This window comes from Microchirus variegatus, assembly GCF_963457635.1.
Source record: "Microchirus variegatus genome assembly, chromosome: 5".
Lineage (NCBI taxonomy): Eukaryota > Metazoa > Chordata > Actinopteri > Pleuronectiformes > Soleidae > Microchirus > Microchirus variegatus.
In genome coordinates, this window is record NC_139806.1 from 37,356,917 (window position 1) to 37,376,711 (window position 19,795).

General features: G+C 40.6%; 1 protein-coding gene across 2 annotated transcripts in view; it reads left to right on the plus strand.

Moving 5' to 3' along the window:
* The window catches only part of fam124a (family with sequence similarity 124 member A), a gene marked incomplete at both ends in the record, with an annotated part of 40,275 nt that extends 21,555 nt beyond the window's left edge, over positions 1-18,720 (plus strand). The window contains 2 exons of one of the 2 annotated variants that reach the window (XM_083889772.1): positions 7,221-8,034; positions 17,961-18,720. In XM_083889772.1, the coding sequence (XP_083745898.1) occupies positions 7,221-8,034; positions 17,961-18,720 (1,574 nt within the window). Of the gene's footprint in view, positions 1-7,220; positions 8,035-17,928 lie in introns of both variants that reach the window. The other variant, XM_083889771.1, reaches the window with a different exon arrangement.
* Positions 18,721-19,795: the final 1,075 nt, after the last annotated feature.

Consider the following 19,795-nt stretch of genomic DNA (forward strand, 5'->3'; position numbering starts at 1 on the left):
GCATGAACCAGCTCTGTTGACTGTCTCCGGACTAAACCTCCACTTTTAATCTTCTCCCAACAACAGTCTGTCGTAACTCATCTAATCTATCTAATCCTCAAGTTCAGAACCAACAGCAGCAGGCAGTGAATAGTGGCTTTTTGCTTTTATCTCCTGAGAAACTTGAGGGTTGGCGGCATACACATACAGACTCCCTTTGTATATCTTGCTCTGGGAAAAGGAAGTTGGCAATTCTCCTTATTTTCAGGTTTTGCTAATGCAGCAGCGAAACTCCGAGCTGTGTTCCTTTGTGTCTTCGGGACGACAGAGTAAACAAAGTCCTTCACTTGCATTGTGTCAACACATGCAGGCGTCATTTACACACGTTTGATTATGTGCAGAAATGCAGAGTTGCGGTTTCCTGTGTGCATATTGGACGAATGAGTGGAGACGCAGCTGAAACACAGAGACCTCAGCAGCAGTTTTCAATTCTATCTCACAAGACAGTGATATATCATCCATCACTTAAATGTCTCTGTCATGAGAAATTATTTAAGGATCAGACTGGAGTTGTTGAACATAGTCACTAAATACAATTAAAGCACAAAGTATTGTAGTACTTTCAGACTTAAAGGCCCAGGTCATACTTTCTGTTTCTACATGTTCAGGTCTGCGTTTGTGTCATACATTTCTGCTTTGGTTCACACAAACCCTATCTTTTTTTGGGGTTGAAAGAGTCAAAGAAGAAGAAGTTTTTTGAGAAAGGGTGAATTCCAATTCCTTGCTTAACCTTCAATCTCAAAAGTGCTCTCCCTCTAGTGCAAGTACGATACAAATTAAGTATTTTCTTTGTTAATAGAGATATAAAAATGATCTTAGTTTAGGCCCATATTATGGATTACTGACGTCATTGTTGCGTAACATTTATTTTTATTTTACGAGGCCAGTTTTGAGGCCAGTTAAGATTAAGTGTTGAGCTTGAGGGTTAAGATAGGAATAGGAATTGGAATTGGCCCAAAGTCCATCAGTATCCACTCAGGTACAACTCAGCACTCGAAGAATACAAGGAAAAACAATTGAGTGGTGAGAAATTGCTGCTAATTAATGTGAGATCGGTTACATGTGCGTGGAATGTTAGACTGTTGTGGACCCTTGTTAAATTTTGGACATAACCGTGGACATGTGTCACCCAGCCATAATGCTCTGCACTTCTGTTTTATTTAAAAAACAAAACAAAAAAAATTGTTAAAAAAAAGGTGATTAGTATTTTAAGCCAGTGGCATATAGTGCTTCTGTTAAAGGATTATTTTCAACCATGGACTAACACACGTGGTCCGGATGTAATCTGAAAAACATGGAACATCTGTCTATATGACAGAGGCACATCGCTGTTTGGCTTTTACATGAACATGCAATTATAATAAAGGCATTTGAAATGTTTTAAACATTTTGTTTATTATATCCCAGTCTTAAGTGAGTCCTTACCAAACATTTTATAAGCCTTGAAACACAGAGTTAGAAGATGAGATACAGATAGTGAGAGAATGGAATCAGGAGGGGAAACTTCCCTTATTAGGCTTGTGTGTTTTATTGTTATTATTTACTGCCCGGAAAATAGAGTTGAACTCCTCTGCAGCACTGATGAAGGTCACCACCTCACATTAGTGATGACCCACATGAATTAAAGATCACTATTGTGTTGTGACAATGAAATACACAGCACAGACTGCAACAGCTATTGTTTTTTTCATGGCCCAGACGACCAACGAGCTCTGGCTCTTAACTGCTTGTTATTAGGATCAGATCATTGTTGTTTTTAAAATGTCAAATATTGCCAGTCTTATTCTTTAAGTGTCCCATTTACAGTGCAGTTCATTTCCACAGGAGACTTGGCAGAGTCTCAATCAGAGTAAAACTTAAATGTGTTTGGCACTTCAAAACAAATCACTTCTTATGGTTTTTCCTGAGCTTTAGAACTTTATTATACAGGCAGCACTTAACATTTTTAATTTACTTGGCATCTCTAAAAGCTGATGTATGACTGTTGGACCTTCCATCTTTTTTTTCCCCATTTTTTTTTTTTTTTTACCAGACGACAAAAAGGGGCCCCCAGCTTGAATTTCCTCCCTCAGTTGTTTTGACTTTTCACTGAGGGCCAAGCTGCGACTGCAGTGCACACACACACACACACACACACACACACACACACACACACACACACACACACACACACACACACAACACACACACACACTGAGGCCTTGGTTAAGTTTTCACTGCTAATCACTTTCATATGTGCAGGGCAACTGGAAAGTGTGTTGTTTTACCTCACGTCATCGTTCGTGCCTATGGCTGCGAGCATGTGTTGCCGGTTAACACTTGAAAACACAGAACCAAGGTGAAAGTCCGCGAGAATCACAAAAGACAGGCCGATCTATAACAGAGCAAATTGATTGTGTGTGTGTGTGTGTGTGTGTGTTGTGGACGGTTGTGCACATGCACGAGTGTGTATGCAGTCGGTCAAGTCAGAGCATCAGCTTCTGCCTGACGACTGGAGTGGATTAAGAGATTAGAGACACACTCCTACAGAGCTTTACACACAAACCTCTTCACAGGATTGAAGTGACTTAATCTCTCATTTTTTCTTGGTACCAGCTCTCCATTAACCTTTATTACTAAGGCAAATGATCAGACTAAATGTACTAAGTATTGAGTTGGTTACAAAGATACTGGTAAATACCTTTTTTATTTGGCTCCTGAATTAAGTTGGCTTTTAGTTCTTGTGACCAAGATTATAAAGCTTTAGTTTTTTGTTTTGTTTTTAAAATGAGTTAGTTTTCATTTGTTTTCATGGCGGGTTTGCAATATGGAGTTTATTTGAAGGATTAGATAATTTGCCAGCTGTAAGATTCAAAAGGTCATAATAAGTATTTTGTCATAAAAACCCAGCAAAAGATGCAATTTTGAAAGTTTATTAGGACAAATGAACAACCATCCCTGAATTAAATCAAAAGGGCAAAATGCGTGTCATCGTGCCAGATAAGAAATATAGCTAAGAGAAGAACGACACACACAAACGTAACAACATAAATAATAATAATACATAACCCTCACAAGACACATCACATTGCTTGTGAGCCAGAAGTCTGAGGAAAAACAATAAACCCAATCAAAGACTAAAGTTTTGATTCACTTATGAACCAATTCAACTCAATTAACTACATAACAAATGTTATGTTTAACTTGCATAGACTTTACATTGTAAACAAAAACAAATTAAAAACATTTTATTATGAATGAATGAAAATGCTGTCTCAAATTCAATCTTTCAAAATTGCTGGCAGAGAAAAAATAAATATACTTCATATGAACCCAAAAGATGTTTGAATACGAAACCTAAGCACATTTTTTACTACAGTTGTAGTTTGTTTTATAAACACACAATTCAGTTTCAGTAAGTTGTCGTTTTTTGTTTTTTTTATAAACTCTAGTTCAGTTTCATTTCAGTTCAGTTGAAAATGTTCAATTTTAGTTTTCGTTAGTTATAGTTAACCTTGGTTGTGACATAAGTTTTCGCACCTTTTGTGAACTTTGGTGAGTTGCTGACATTAGATATTTTCATCAACAAGCACTTGAACAGGATTATGTAAAGCAACACATGGTTATATTATTGTCTACCATCAGTTCAACAGTTGGTCGTGTAACTGCTCCTCAAACCGCAGACTCAAACCAAGAAGTTTGCTACTATTGCAATAGACAGTATTGTGAAGCATTGTAAAGTAGTTGTACCTAATCAACTGACAACTGAGAGCTTTATATCTTAAAGGGGACATATTATGCAAAATCATCTTTTTAATCATTTAAATCCTTATATTTGGGACTCTGTAGGTCCTCCCAGTCACCAAAGTGTGAAAAAAGGTGACTCACTCATGACACACACGATATCGACTTCCACGCTGAGCTCCGCTTTGTCCGTAAAACTGGGCTCCACAGTGCAGCACAGAGTTCTACACAAACTTCCAGCCTCAGAGGATTTATCTGTCCAGTGGATACATGTTATATATGACGGCAATGTTCCTGCTAGAGCCTGCAAATGATCACTTTACCAAATGCTAACTGCTGTTAGCTCCCAGTAGCCTCTGTGGCTGATGTCATTTCCTGTCTCTTAAGTTTCGTTTTATTTAAAGGTGGACATAGAGACATTCTATTAAACAGAGTGTTCTGAACAGGGCTGTTTTAGCAGGTGATTGAACTGCTGTGGTGCTTCATCCATATGGTATTTTGACCAAAGCATGTCACAGACATGTTCATTAGGACACCAGGGAACTAGGTTAACTTGGAGAAATAGGGTATAATATGTCCCCTTTAAGAGGAGTCCAATTAGATTTAATAGAATTAAGACACAACACGAGGAAACGGTGAAAGCCTTAATAAAAACAAATAAAAAAAAAGACAGTGAAATTACAAACTGCAAAATATTTTGGAATCAAATTTAAATAAATGGAGGCAGGTGGGTCAAATGCATTCATAAACAATGCATAACAACTATGAACTATTTGTCCTTTTATCTCCTTTGAGTGGTAAAAACATGCTCCCACCGTGTTAGCGTTTGTTTCTCACGTGTTAGCTATAGTTATAGTTATAGTATAGTATAGCTATAGTTGCAACAGTAACAGGATCACAGGATATTCCGATCACGTTTCTAAGTGAGCGATGATGGACTGATAACCTTGCATACCAGCGAGCTTCTGAGGTTCAAAATGAGTATCCTGTTGTTGTCGTAGTGACACAGAACAGTTGTCAGACCACGACTGGGCTCAGACCCAACGTGGCTTTTTGACTTTTATTCTTTCTAGTAGGTTCTTCAAGGCAGAAACAAGTGCATATACTAGTTTAAGGCATGAGAGTCTATTCAGGATTTTAAATGTTTAATGTGATTTCCAGTCATCCACGGGTTAGTGGTTATGATTCAAATATCAGATACCAAAGGGAGAGATAATGATCCGTATGTGTGGTCGTCAGTATGTGTGTTCTCCTCTGTGGCCTCCGTCAGACCCAAAGTTAGAGTCTTATTTATTTCCTGTGTCTTTTAAGTTACCACTTCCCATGAATTGTGGTGAAAATAAATGTAAAAAAGGAAGAAGTATTGGTGGAGAGATTTGGGGAAAGACGTGACAGAGAGAAGACACAGGTTAACACACATGGGGAAAAGGAACCACTGTCTTAGTCTTTGTATTTGATTATTTCACTTTTGCTGCTCTGTTTGCTTTATTGTCTGTCATCAGTTTGAACAAAGCAGATGTTGGACTGGATTTGTATTTCTGACTCTTTGGAGACTGTGAGAGAAACCTGTGTATGATTAAAGTCAGTGCAGATGGAACAAAATCAGACTGAACTGGACAGTAAATAACCCCAAAGAACTCCATCATCATCCCTGTGTTAATGGGTGTGTAAATGCCAGTGACCTGTCACTGATTCTAATTGGATCAGGAGGACATGAATGAACTGTGTGTGTGTGTGTGTGTGTGTGTGTGTGTGTGTGTGTGTGTGTGTGTGTGTGTGTGTGTGTGTGTGTGTGTGTGTGTGTGTGTGTGTGTGTGTGTGTGTGTGTGTGTGAGTGTTACAGGACATCTGTGTCCTGGCACTTGACTTAATTCTGCAGCGGATCTGTCTCGATGCTACTGTCTTTATCTCATTAGACATTAGACTCGAGTGTCATGAGGACGCTTGGAACTCGAAACCAGAATGAAAGTCTCTTCAGTGTTTATTTAGTTTCTAACAACTTTAAAGTAAATGAATGACATTCGAGACACTTCAAAGTTTTTGCAGAGACTCTTCCTCTTCCACTTCTCATCCTCCTCAAGTGTGTCCTGATCCAGTCATCCTGGTTTTCCATGTTGTCATTTTTTGCTGTTTTGATTTATTTTTTACACACAAATGCAGATCTGAACAGAACAGAAATCCCTCATCACCTGTACTGATATCGTTGACCCTTAGTGACCTGTCCAGGGTGTACTCTGCCTTTCACCCCTGTCAGCTGGGATTGCTCCAGCAACCCTGTGACCCTCATGTGGAGGATAAAGTGGTAGACGATGAATTAATACATATAACTTTATATCATTTAATGTTCAAAAAGCATTTTTAAAACTGTCCATTTTCATTATAGGTGTTTAGTTTACTTGCCATCACATTTATTACTTATCTCCAAGTGATAACTGTGGTTTCTTTTCAAGGTCCTGTGCTGAGTGTATTATTACACCTCTAATGATGACCTTTTAGCAGTGTTCCACTGTAACCTAATCTTAGCATTTTGAAAATGTCACCTCTTTGGTCAAGTAGAAAGTTACAAAGGCCAGCGTGGCCTCGTGAGAGACAACCTGTCCCTTGTTGGCCTCTCTGTTTCACTGAGAGGTTCTGGAACAGCGGTCAAACACTCCGCTGTTCCAGAGACAAGAAGACTGTGTGTCTTTCCTCAAACTGCCTCGAAGCACAAAACAAAAAATGGGACAAATCCCACGACGAGGAGTCGGGAGAGAGACTCGGAGGAGAAAAGAATGAGCGAACATCAGAGAACATAATGTTTGAATGTGTGCATATATTAAGAATGAAAACATAAAGAAGGACTGCAGTATGTGGGAGCGTGTCATTCATAGTGTTTGCAACTACCTGTGCCAGGATGCTGAGTATTTCGAGGTCAGGGGTTCAGGAGGAGGCCACACCTGAGTGCGTTGCTCCTGCTGTGGTCTGGAACATTCCTCTGGCTTCAGTAATGACCTCCTAATGGAACTAATGACTAATGGTGGTGGTGGGGCGAGGAAACAAAAATGTTTTTTCTCTTCCCCCTTCCACAGTTATTTAAGACACTCAAAGGATGCTTAAAATTGTAGAATATGTCTTGTAGAATTGTTCCAGTTGGTTATTTTGTGCAGCAGATTGTTGTTCTAGTGAAATGTGTTGAGTGAGAAGATCCATTTATTTTTTCTTTGCCTTTCCAGTGTATTATTATTATTATTGGCTTGGTGATGGCTCGGGCCACAGGTTCTCATTTGTGTTATCGTTTGTGTTGAGTGTGTGGTGAGTTTGTCCAGGTCACTGAGTATGCAAAGAGAAGGAGATAGTGGAATGGTAGAGCCAATGAGTCCAGACAGTGTGTTCGTTACTTACTGATTTCTGGTTCAAAAAGAAAAAAAACTGATAATAACTTGTTTCTCTTCTCTTTCTTGATGGTGTTGTATGTGGAGGTGAATTATCCATGGGCGAGCTCCAGGATCCCTTCCTCGTCAGTGTCCATCTCATCGCCGACCCTGGCCAGGGCAAGTTCCTGCAGCGAGCCGCCGACGCCGTGCTTGCATGGGTTCACCCAGAGCTGCAGCTCTTCAGAGTCTCGGAGCGAGCGTCAGTTTCCCACCGGCCGTGGCCCAAGAACCACCAGAACGGCAGCCTGGGAACGAGCTGCCAGCCAGCAATGGCTGTCATCGTCTTCCTCCAGGAGGCATACGGTGGTGAGGAGCAGATACTGATGTTGCACCGTGCCCTGCAGAGGCCGCCGTGGAGATACCACCACACTGAGAAAGTCAGCAACGGTCGGCGGATGCTTCCACTGTCACCGTGCAGTCAGGACTTTTTCACTCTGTCGTCTGGAACGCCACTGTGGGCCGTGCGACAGGTGCATTACGGGAAAGAAATAGTGCGATTTACTGTTTATTGCCGACATGAAAACTACGTGGACATGGTGCGGCTGTACAAGCTGCTGCTTCACCGCAGGGTCTCGCAGAAGAAGGAGGACTTCTGTTTCTTTGTGGTGTACTCCAACCCAGATATGGAGATTCAGTTGTCCTTTAAGAGGCTCCCGCGAGGTCAGACTCCGCTGGTGCTGGATTCGGCAGTGATGGAGGTGAGGGTGCGGGACGTTGGAGTGCTGGTGCCTCTGCTGCCACATACCTGCAGCCCAATCAGTGAGGCCCGCTGGCAGACGGAGGACTATGAAGGAAATAAGATCCTCCTGCAGGTGAGAGAGCGTTCAGTTCTTGATTTGAGGTCAAATCAGATAAAGCAGTGGACAGTAAATGATGCCCGATGCCTTACGTCAGACTACACTATCTTATTGTCACAGTGGTACAGTGGTCACTAGAGATGAGCCGATACGATGCTCGGTATCAGCATTGGTCCATTTCTGGCTAAAACAACAGGATCAGATATCAGAAAAGTGTAAAAGTAAAAATTTACTCTCAATATGATGTCGATGATTCACTAATCACTGGCAACATGATGAGATTAGTGATTGTCTGAAGTATTATGTTTTTAAATGGCTAGTTATCATAAGACAAGCACAAATATCTTGTTTAAAGCGATATCAGGTTGTGATATCGATATAGTATCAGACCAAAAACTGGTATAGTTCCTATCCCTCATGGTCAGTAGTGATGGGGCCGATCCAATCCAGTGTCGGTATCGGGTTCCTATACAGAAGTAATTCACGGATCGGGATTCCAATCCGATACGTCAGTGCATTAATGTTGTCCACTGAAATGTCTCCACAGGTGATTCCCTGACTGCTCTGCTAGCTGGCTGCAAAAAGTGGTATGGATTTCCTGTGGAGTGGAGGCGTGTCTCAATGAGACGCGGAGTAAAGATGCACAGTTCAGTTCAGGAATTCCATTCCACAGTTTACAGCCAGCTAGCAGGCGAGCATTATTGACCAGGAGTTAACCAGGAAAATCGGCTCCGCTGCAGACGACGTAATCCCAGACGTAACCGTTTTAAAACGCTGAGGAGAACAGTACTGACAGCGGCATAAAAACAATGGAAATCACACTCCTCCAAGCCAGGCTTAACGTTAGCCGCTTTTGGCCGTTGTCACGTGAATTTGGCTGGCAAAAAAAAAGTCAAATAATTTAATCAATGATTAATGGTCATTAATGGTCATTAATGGTCAGTATTTACTCGTCAAATGATGCAAACACATATTTCTACCAATACTTGACTGAGAGATGACAGATTACGCCATTGTACCCAATCTCACCAATCATCACGTCTGACTTGATGAAAGGGCCTCGCTAGATGAAATAAAAAAACAAAAGCCTTGTGCCTGATAGTTTCTGTGTGCAGAGCAGCTCTCTGTGCTCTGATTATTCAGTGTTGCTGATGTGAGAGAACACATCAGAGACGGCATAAAAAAGATCAAACATGGCAGACTTTCTGTCGGGAGGTTGCGAGGAGTCCCAGACACGGCTTTGATTATCGCTCACTGTGAATAAAATGTGAATCAAAATCGATTTGCAGGTCCAACTGTTCCCAAAACCATCTGTTCATCTGCTGTAATCATGCTTATAATGTGTAGTTTGACCGTGGCAGTAGATTAGGTTTGAATTGGTTTAGATGCAGCCTGGTGTTTTTATGATTTTCTCAAATCCAGCCCAGTTTTCACTGATGAGGTTGAGCCTTGTGCTTTTGCAGTTAGTTCTGAGGATTTCCCCAAAACTTATCCCGCGGACCAAAGAGCGAGGGATTTATTTTGGTGCCGTGTAGCCTTTAATAATCTTTACATAACATACAACATAAATTGTAAAAGTAACATTTAAAAAAGATAGAAAAACCGTTTCCATTTTCTAAATGCATGTGTTTTACATTCTATCATTAAAATAATCTGATTCTACAAAGGTCTAAATATAACAAGCTCATAGCGCAAGTCTCCAACCAACATACAGTCTAAGTGAAGTTTGAATGAACAGATTTTATTTACTGCGACTGCTTTATGACAATCACATAACAACGAGGGCTGCCAGAAGTGTGTGAATGTACACACACACACATACGCACACGTACACACATACGCACACGTACACACACACACACACACACACACACACACACACACACACACACACACACACACACACTGTGGTCCTTGTTTGGAGGGTATCAGTTTCCAAGAGGATAATTGTCCAGGGTGTGTTAGATAAGTCATTTTGAAAGTTCAATCCATTTAAGCTGCAGTCCATTACTGGGATTGAAACAGCACTGAGGGAAGCAATAAGCTGATCTATCATGACAATGGACCATATGTATGATGCTTAACTGCCACCTGGACTGAAGTCATGTACTCCTGCTCCATTTTAGATAATAAAACCAGTCTCTAAAAACCTAATAACAATATATCATCCATTTTCTGCTTTAACATTTTATAAGGAAGGAGACAGTCTAGACTTCAGTTTGCCATTAGCAGAGCATAATGCAGATATTTAAGCTCTATGTTTGGATGTTTCTTTGGTGACATGCATTTGGGAGTCGTACCTGAGTTTCCCCTCAAAGCAGTTGTGTTTTTGCTGTACAGATGATTTAAGGAGCTTTACGTGCACCCAAGTCTATAGTGTTCCAGCTGTCACATAACATTGTCTACACAGAAAATCAATGGGACTTCTATTCAACTTTCCAGAAGTATAGTGCATGCCTGAAACAGCTGCAACTCCATCCTGTTTCCTTTAGGGTCCATGGAATAGGGGGGGGGGGGGGGGGGGGAATAAAACTTTATGATACATCTTTTTTTTGTTCTGTACCATATATAGAATCTAGGATTAGAAATAGAAGAATGGAATGCAGTGACATTCAAACTACCTTGACCTCAATGTGACATCCTGAAATGATTGTTTGACCAACAGTCGACTGAAAAATATAAGATGAACAATATTATACCCTAAACAACATCTATTTTGATAATCGGTCGATCCTTAGAGCCTTTCAAATATCATGATGTTATGCTTTTATTTATTATATCTTATTTCAATGGTAATACATTTGGGTTCTGGGCTGTTAGACATTTGATTTATGGTAATCGTGACCGGTATTTCTTTATATTTTAATAACAACAACAAAAACTGAGTACAGCATAACTGCAGATTGATATTCTCCTGGCCTATTTATCAATGGCTTCCAGTTGAATGTGGTATTGGGACTTTAAAAACAGCCACAAACACAACACTGTCAAGCAGATCACACCAAATCACACATTTCCCTGGATCTGCATAACTGTGTGTAACAGAAGATTAATGTTCTCTTGTGCTCTTTTTGTCTTTCTAAAGGTCAGCTCTCTGGTTGACCTAGCTTATCCCAAGTTTTTTTTTTCCGTTTTTTTTAAAGTGTTTGATCATCCTCATGTCAACAACCTCATTACCCAGCACCCCCTGCTGCTGCTGCTCCTCACTACCACTGTAGCATATTGTCCTCACAGAAAACTGGACAGATCCTGTCACGTCATATTAGCAGAAAGAGGGATGCACGCTTTGCCCCAATGTTCACTGGAAAAGTTGAAGTACAGAACACGAGTGCAGTGGGCCTGCATGATGTTTGAGATAACACACACACACACACACACACACACATTCTTGTACTTGCTGCATACTGAGGACCAGCATTTCCACTTTATAAATCAATGCAATAACAAATATCTACCTCATGAATGACAGCTACAAAGAACTACTGGGTGCAGTACCATAAAATGTCTGCAGGTGGTGCCCCAGAGCAGTGTGTGTGCAAAAGTGTGTGAATCCACCAGGGCTGGAAAACAGGTTTTTGTACCAAATTGAGGATCTTTTTTATAGCATGTTTACAACCGTAGGAAGTGATTTCAATGAAAACAAAGTGAGGCCCGGCAAAAATGTCCACACTTCATCAAATTGACCTCACTTTGTTGGTTAAAAACCCTCACTGGTCCTCAGTATGCCACAAGTACAAGAACACACACACACACACACACACACACACACTGCTTCTTCTCTAGTCTCCCACAAATGTCATTACACTTTAAATCACAGCCTCAGCATCAGACCAGAATAAACCTCCCTCTTCCCTGAAGGAGAGAGACAAGATGAGACAAATAAAGAAGACGAAATAAAGAAGTAGAGAGTGAGAGAAAGATAAACGGCACCAAGTTCACTGCAGAAAATAACTTTGAGCAGACACACAATATTGCTGTTTGTCTCCTCAAACCCTTGAGCACTCACCATCCTAACTACATGCATATGTGAGGTAATGAAAAACTAAACATCCTATAATCAGGTGCTTGTACACGTATAAGAATGAACGTATAATTGTATTTTAGCTTCAAATTCTGTCAAATGACAATAATTTCACTTCATGTTTTAGAGACTGGCTTCCACCAGTGGTGGAATAAAATAATAAAAACGTTATTATATAACCGAATATTATTATTATTAGATTATTTATTATTCAAAATATTGTTTATTAATTTAATCCTACTCCTACTCAAACACTCAATAGTTATATACATATGTATATATATATATATATATATATATATATATATATATATATATACATATGTACATATATATGCACAGTTTTTTTTTTTATTATTTATTGGTATTTTGTCAAATTTGTGTCCAAAGTCCAGACACAAAGTATTTTGGCAGTTCCATAGAGTATTTTCTGCTCTTCATACTCCATGCGTCAGTACATTTAAAATTGTAAATATTATAATGAATAGACTGAAAGACTCCATTACAAAGAATTACAGGCCGAAGGAATTAAAAGGTACAGAAAAAAAAATGTTTTGGCAAAACATTCCCACACAAATTGATCCCTCATTCAAAGTGCTCACATTTTCCTCTCGACATACTTCTCCTGCTCCAGCATCACCTCAGGAACAACAACACAACATTTCAGACAAACACATTATGAGGGGAAGCAAATTGTTGTGCTTCCTCTCCTTTGTTGTGCTTTCTGTTGTGAAAGAGCATTAGTTTTTTTAGTTTGAAGTCATTTGACAAAGGTTTAAGTGTAACAAACATCTGTTTATATTTTAATGTTAAGCACTACAGCTTTAAAATTTCAAGATTTCACACAATTCACATTTGTCTTTCAGTGCATGCACACACACAGTGGTCATCAGGATTTGGATTTTGAAGCAGTTCAGAAGCAGAAACCACATATGGAAGATTTTGATGATAGGATGTAATGCTGTGGTAGCTCCTGTCAATCACTACTCTTACTGAAAATGAACCTTTCTACTTTATTTTGTTTAAAGAGCCTTTGTGTGATTTAGTTTGACTTTCTTATTGTCTTGAAAGGGGACATGTTAAATCAACTTAGTTTAATCATTTAAATCCTTATATTTGGGACTCTGGAGGTCCTATCAGTCGGCAAAGTGTGAAAAAAGATGACTCACTCATGTTTTTGTGGTCCTCAGATGAGACACGCGATGTTGACTTCATCGCTCATTGGGACGTCACATTGCGCTAATTTCCTAGAAAATTCTTGAATTGTTGTCTCGCAGAGCAGTGGCTTTGTCCTTAAAACACACAAGAGGGCAACGGCATCTGAAAACTGTCTGCAGGTTTCTCCCTGTTTCTCCCTAACAAGCCGTTAGCTGAAGCAGCTGCACCTGTGAAGAGAGAGTCTCTGCTCAATAGTCTCTCATGTTAGTCCTTTAAAAAAAAGAAAGAAAAAAAAAAACTTCACCCCCTTGTAAATATCAGCCACAATTGGAAGTATGATAATTATACATAACTTATATAATCAATTAATCATTGAAATTATGTTAAAAGGCCAGAAATGTCCAGCACCCAAGGTGAAACCTTATTAAAGTGGACCTAGACCGGAAGTTCCAATTAACGCTGTTTTTTAGTGTGTATCTGCATCATTACCTTGTTTATGAAGCCCTGAATGTTCTAAACAAACAGTTCAGTCACTGCTGAGAACACTGTGTTTTATTGTAATCTCAGGCTCAGTGAGATCTCTGAAAAAACCCGGTCCGGTTACATAAACAGCGGTTCTCCTGAACAGCAGATCGTCCTGCTCCGGGCACTAGTCCGGGCACATCCGGTTGCGTACATAGAACCACAGAAGAAGAATAACGTCCGTTGTGGAGGTGTTTCACGAGCGACAGTGTCTTCTGACTCTGGGTCTGACTCTGGGTCAAAGGTCGTCAAAGGGACTGAGGCGGAGAGTCGTGAAGAAGCTATTTTTAAACACTGTTAAAACAATGTTTTGATAATGAGTAGCAGTGCATCCATCATTCCAGAGGGGGGAGCTGTGCTTCTGAGAGCTGGTGTACTGAATAGTTCTGGCCAATCACAAGACTCTGTCTTCTGGGGGTGAAAGTTCAGTCTGAAATATCGCGGCTGGGGAACAGCGTCAGAAAAGAGGATTTCTATCGGCTCATTTACAGCAACTAGGAGGTTTTTGAGCATAAAAACAAGTTAATGTATGTAAAAATAAACCTCCATAACTAACATATATGTGCAACAGGACCACTCTATGTGAGCTTTAACAATGAAAAGAAAAACCTTAAATCACAGCTCCACTCTTGTTCTCAGGACACTCAAATCTTTCCATAATAATTATTGTTGAATCTGAACATACGGAAATAAAAAATAAAAAATTAAAAAATCCCCTTTGTCCCCAAATTCTTAGAAATGATTGTCTCGAGGCTTCCATGTGAAAAGTCATTGCCCTTGCTCGTACTGTTCCTATGGAAAGCTGGATGATGGAGCGGGAAACAGAAACATGGATAAACTATCAGTGTGCAGAGTGGGAGGGAGCTGTTATCACTACTTAAGGAGAAAGAAAACAAAGACGAGGAACTGAACCGACGAACACTGTTGCAGCTGCGTCACATGTTAAGAACAACAGAACAGGAGATATTTACTCTGTTTTCCAGACGACTTTGGCCCTCGCGGATCTAACGTGATTCTGATCCACAGTGTCTGTGTTTGGAGATAACTCAGCTCCATAAATGAAGGTGTGACATAAATGGGGCTCTTTGGACACTAATGACTTCTCCAGCTGCTGCTGTGATTCATAAAGTGGCTGCGCTAAAAACAGGGGGCATGAGGGGGCTTTTTAAACCCCAGGGTTCCCTTATACTCGTCCTTCCAACACTGCTTGGTTACATAAGTCCACAGAGGGATGTTAATGGTCTCGAATGTGCACCTCTTTCCTTTTCTATCTCCTGTGACCTCATAGAGCATTCATTAAGACAGCACGGGGGGGGGCAAGCGTTTTATAAAGCTTAAAACTGAAGTGTGTGTAACTTTAAAATATAAACACATGTCTGTTAGATTCAAAGTGTTTTCAGATGAGTTCACACAGCGTTAATAAAGCTTTCAGGTTCACATGACTCTCTATCTCTGCGTTTCTCAGTGTGGGGTTGTTTAGAACTCGTGTCGCCCGGAGACATTCCCTCCCTGCACACAGGAAGTGATTTATTTCACGTCGAGACACATGGAGGCAACGACAGTAAAATGTGGTAAAATGAGACGACGCCCACAAAAGGGTTCAGAGGTGAATTCTACGTAGAAAACTTGGTCAGGGAGTTCCATGGATGTATTATATGAACTGGATAGAGCTCCACCCCATCTGCCTTTTTACATGGTGGCCACTGTGGGTACTGCAACAGAAAACCCCATGGATCACAAAAACAATTGTCCCATTGACCGCAATAGTAAAAGAGACGCATGCAAAAGTGTCCACAGGACACCTGGAGACATGGACACAGGTTTTTATAGATCTTTATATGGTAGTGACACTACTGCACATGCTCTATGGGCCCATAACCCGGAAACTAATGCGGAAGTCAAAAACTTTTTTGGCATATGTGCTGGGTGAGCAGCTTCATAGGAATGAACGAAAGCGAAGGGGCGGAGCTCTATCCAGTTCATATAATACATCCATGGGGAGTTCCTATCGACTTTAGAATGGAGGTTTATGGAATCACCAGCTGATGGTGATGCAAACAGACCTCCATTTCTATCTGGAAGTCACTGGGAAAAAGAGCTTATTTGATTTTAAAATATCAGTAAACATTTTCCTCAGGAGTAAGAGTCTCAGTTGCTAGTTTCAGGTCTTCTTCAACAGAACATGGTGTCATTTTGTATAAATGATGTTCCCATTAAGACAGGGTTTCTCACTCCTGGTCCTGAGGAGCCACTGTCCTGCATGTTTTAGGCGTTTCCCTGCTCCAACACACCTGATTCAAACAAAAGGGTTGTTATCAGGCTTCAGCAGAGCTTACTGATGAGCAGGGAAAATAAAGCACAACATATATGAGTGTATGTGATTGACAGCTTGTAAAGTATCAGTAGCTCACAGTTTCAAAACGTGGGTTTCAGCTCTTATTTCTACTCTTTGCAGTGAAAAATAGCGAGAATATACAAGACTGTATTTGAAGAAAGGCCTTCATCTGAAGCCCATGACATTAAAATATGCCTCTGAAGCAGGAAATGATTTAGAGCGAACATCGCTTGTATCCACAGGAAACATTGGTGCAGTTAAGAGAAACTGAGATGCACCTCATTTCTCTGGAAATAACCAATGTGAAGTCATTTTGAAGTTTCACATTGACACTGTCTTGGCAGATTATGTACAGTATGTATAGTGTGTTTAAAAAAGTATCACCTTGTTGTGTGTTATTGTTTTTTCGCACACGCAGCTGCATACATGGAAGAATAATCCGATCCCAGACGTAAGCGAAGACTTTTCCCTTCACATGTGTGAGGAATATGAGTGTAATAATTCAATATGAGACTTATTCTTGGCGCAGCTAACCCCGGTTCACCTCCCACAAAGTGAAAAAACACTTTGGCTGTTCAGTGTGATTATCAGAGTGTGAGGTCTAGTTAAAGAGCACTTTCTTTTAAAACATTTAAATCAGTTTTATTTTGACTCCATGGCTTTAAGTGTCTGTGTTTGTTTGTTTTGTTGTTTTTTAGGGTTGAACACGGCCATGCCATTGTATTAAATTTGAATTGTTTTAAAAAGAGCTTCTTGGATTTAAAATAAAAATCGTTTGGTTTTCATGAACTTTATATGTACTTTTATGTAAGGACCTCGCTATATGGAGGCTGCCGTTTGTGGCACTATGTTCCTTAACCCTTTAAAGCCCAAACCATTAAATAATTGACAGAAAATTCCAATTCTTTGAAACACATTTATTTATTTATTTTTTTTCAAATATCAATTTCCATATAGGGGTTTCAAATCTGATACAGCAGGTCCCAATGATCAAAGATTCATTTTTTTCTTGAACAAAAAATACACCAATCCAACAAATCAAACAAAAACAATGCAGAAATGGAACTGGCAGCGTGGAAGTCTAGAAGACGTAACATTTCAGTTATATTTACTCATTTTGCGGTTCACAACCTTTTTATTTTGACTGATGTTAGGCTTGAAAACAGTTGTTCAGACAAACATGACCTCTGCCTTTCTCACAGTTCACATGGGCAAAGTGGCCTAAGCACTGCCTGCATCTCTGTCTTGTTTGTCAAGGAAAGAATTGTCACACTGCTCATGTGGGGGGGCTCAAAAACAAATGTATCACATATGATACGTTTGGCGTTATAGGGTTAAAGCAGCCTTAAAAGACAAACTAGCACAGCATTTTGAAGTGGAGGATTTATATGCAAACAAAGGAGAACAACATCCTCTCTGGCATTCAAAAGTCACTGTAGTTCCCTGTAAGCAGAGGAGTGCTCTGCTTGTTGCATACTGCATTCTCACCATTAGATATCAGTAATTCTTACACACCTGACCTTTATTGAGTCTAGGAAGGTGTCCTACCCAAAGCATTTTGATGTATTTCAAATTGTGCATTTATTATCACTCATATAAACCACCCACATAAAAATGACTCGTTAGACCAGGGTTTCTCACTCCTGGTCCTGGGGAGCCACTGTCCTGCATGTTTTAGATGTTTCCCTGCTCAAACACACCTGATTCAAATAGTCAGGTCATCAGTAAGCTCTGCTGAAGCCTGATAACGGCCCATTTATTTGAACCAGGTGTGTTGGAGCAGGGAAACACCTAAAACATGCAGGACGGTGGCTCCCCAGGACCAGGAGTGAGAAACCCTGCAATTAGACTGACTCAAACCACTGGTTAGATGCACAATCAGTACAAATCTTGATTGATTTATTTTTGTCTCCTGCTCAGGTGCAAAGCTCAGGTCCCCACTTCAAACGCAGACACGATCCTGGCAACGAAACAGCTTCAGCTCCGTCCACCATCACCCGCGTTGGTTCCTCTTACCGGAACCGCAGGCATCATCACCGAGTGACGCCTCATCCTCAGGTCCACCACCAAACCTCCCACGGCTCCCTCCCACTGGCCTGTGAGGAGCTAGAGGAGCAGGAGCCGTGGCCTGACCGACAGCATCCAGACAGCTGGGGGACTCAGTGGAGGGGCCAGCAGTCCGGCTCCCTCTTCTCTCTGCCCAACCTCGGTTCAGCCAGCTCCCAATCCACCTGCTCCTCTCCGGGCCCTTCTTCCAGCCCGCACCACAGGAGCCACTTCCACCACAGAAACTCCTCCCTCATTCCGCCCTTCAGACTCAATGTGGAGTCTCTGATTGGAGCAGAGGAGACAGATGTGGACACTGGGAACAAAGTAGCCCCAGGCAACAGCGTGGACTTAACTGTGGTGTCTGCGTACGTCAAATCGAACACTCCACAGACGAGCAGGCCGTCGTCGGCACCGCCTGAAGACATCGCACCGTCCCTTTGCTCTGGAATCCCAGAGAACTCCTACAAGGCAGCCACACTGGGGCGGACTCCACAAAGCTTCAACTACACCCCGTATCTCCAAAGCACCAGTGTGTCCATAAGTGCTGCTCCGTCCTTGAGCGACGTGTCCATAAACCAGTTTGACAGCTGCAGCGTTATTAGTGCACCAATCGAAGAGGCAGATGACAAGGCAGAGGAAGAAGACCAGGAATTCTACATTTGAGCTACAGCTATAATCTGAGATGAATGACAGGAGTCAGGGCTGAGACAGTTAGAACAGCTCAACTCTGCCCACTGCTGTTTGAGAGTAGAACTACAGTGATAGTGAACGTAAATACCAGTAAAAAAAAACTGTATATAATGTCCTGATGTATTCATGACTGGTGTTGGTTTTTTTCACTTTTAGATTTAATGTGTGTAAATATTAGGTTAAGAAGAAGTTACTCATATAAAGGACCAATCATTAACTGTGTGTACAGATACACTTTTCAATAAAATAATTTCACTTTCAAGTCTGTACTTTTACTGCTACTTTAAAGGAACAAACCCTGGATTCTCCATTATATTTACTTTTAGATCTGTGTCAGTGTTGTGTTGAGTAAAAGAAGCCAGGGCTTCATCAGTCTTCATTTCTGACAGAAAGTGTTTTAAAACGAACAAAACAGCAACTAAACCAGAGGGTCAAACTCATTTTAGTTTAGTGTTCACATACAATGTAATTTGATCTCAAGTGGGCCTGACCAGTAAAATAATAGCATAATAACCTATGAACAATAAGATCTCAACATTTTTCCCTTTGTTTTGCATTTTGTGAAGTATCTTTTTACAAAACGTATTACGAACCTGAAATTTCTTGAGGAAAAATTGGTTTTGCAATTTCAACAATATTATGCAAAAGTTGACCATTTACACGTGTGCATAACAACTTACGGATCACAGTGAATCTACAAAGGCACTAAACATTTAGTCACAGGTGTCGGAAACTGACAAACTTAGTTTTTCACATTAAGAGCAGATTGTAATCATAATGTGAAATTTTAACAAATTCATCCTACAGGCCGGATTGGACCCTTGGCCTGGGTGCTGTTTATTTAACACCCCTGCTCTAATACAAAATGAAATAATAAAGATGTGTTTGCATATGACAAGAAAACAATAATAAACTATTTAAATAAGGAAACTACAGCACAAAACACCTCTTCCGTGGCATGTGATGGACAGACACTTATACATACGGACACTTAGATGAACAGTAGGGAAACATGTGGCTGGATCCCTTACACATATTAACCTTTAGT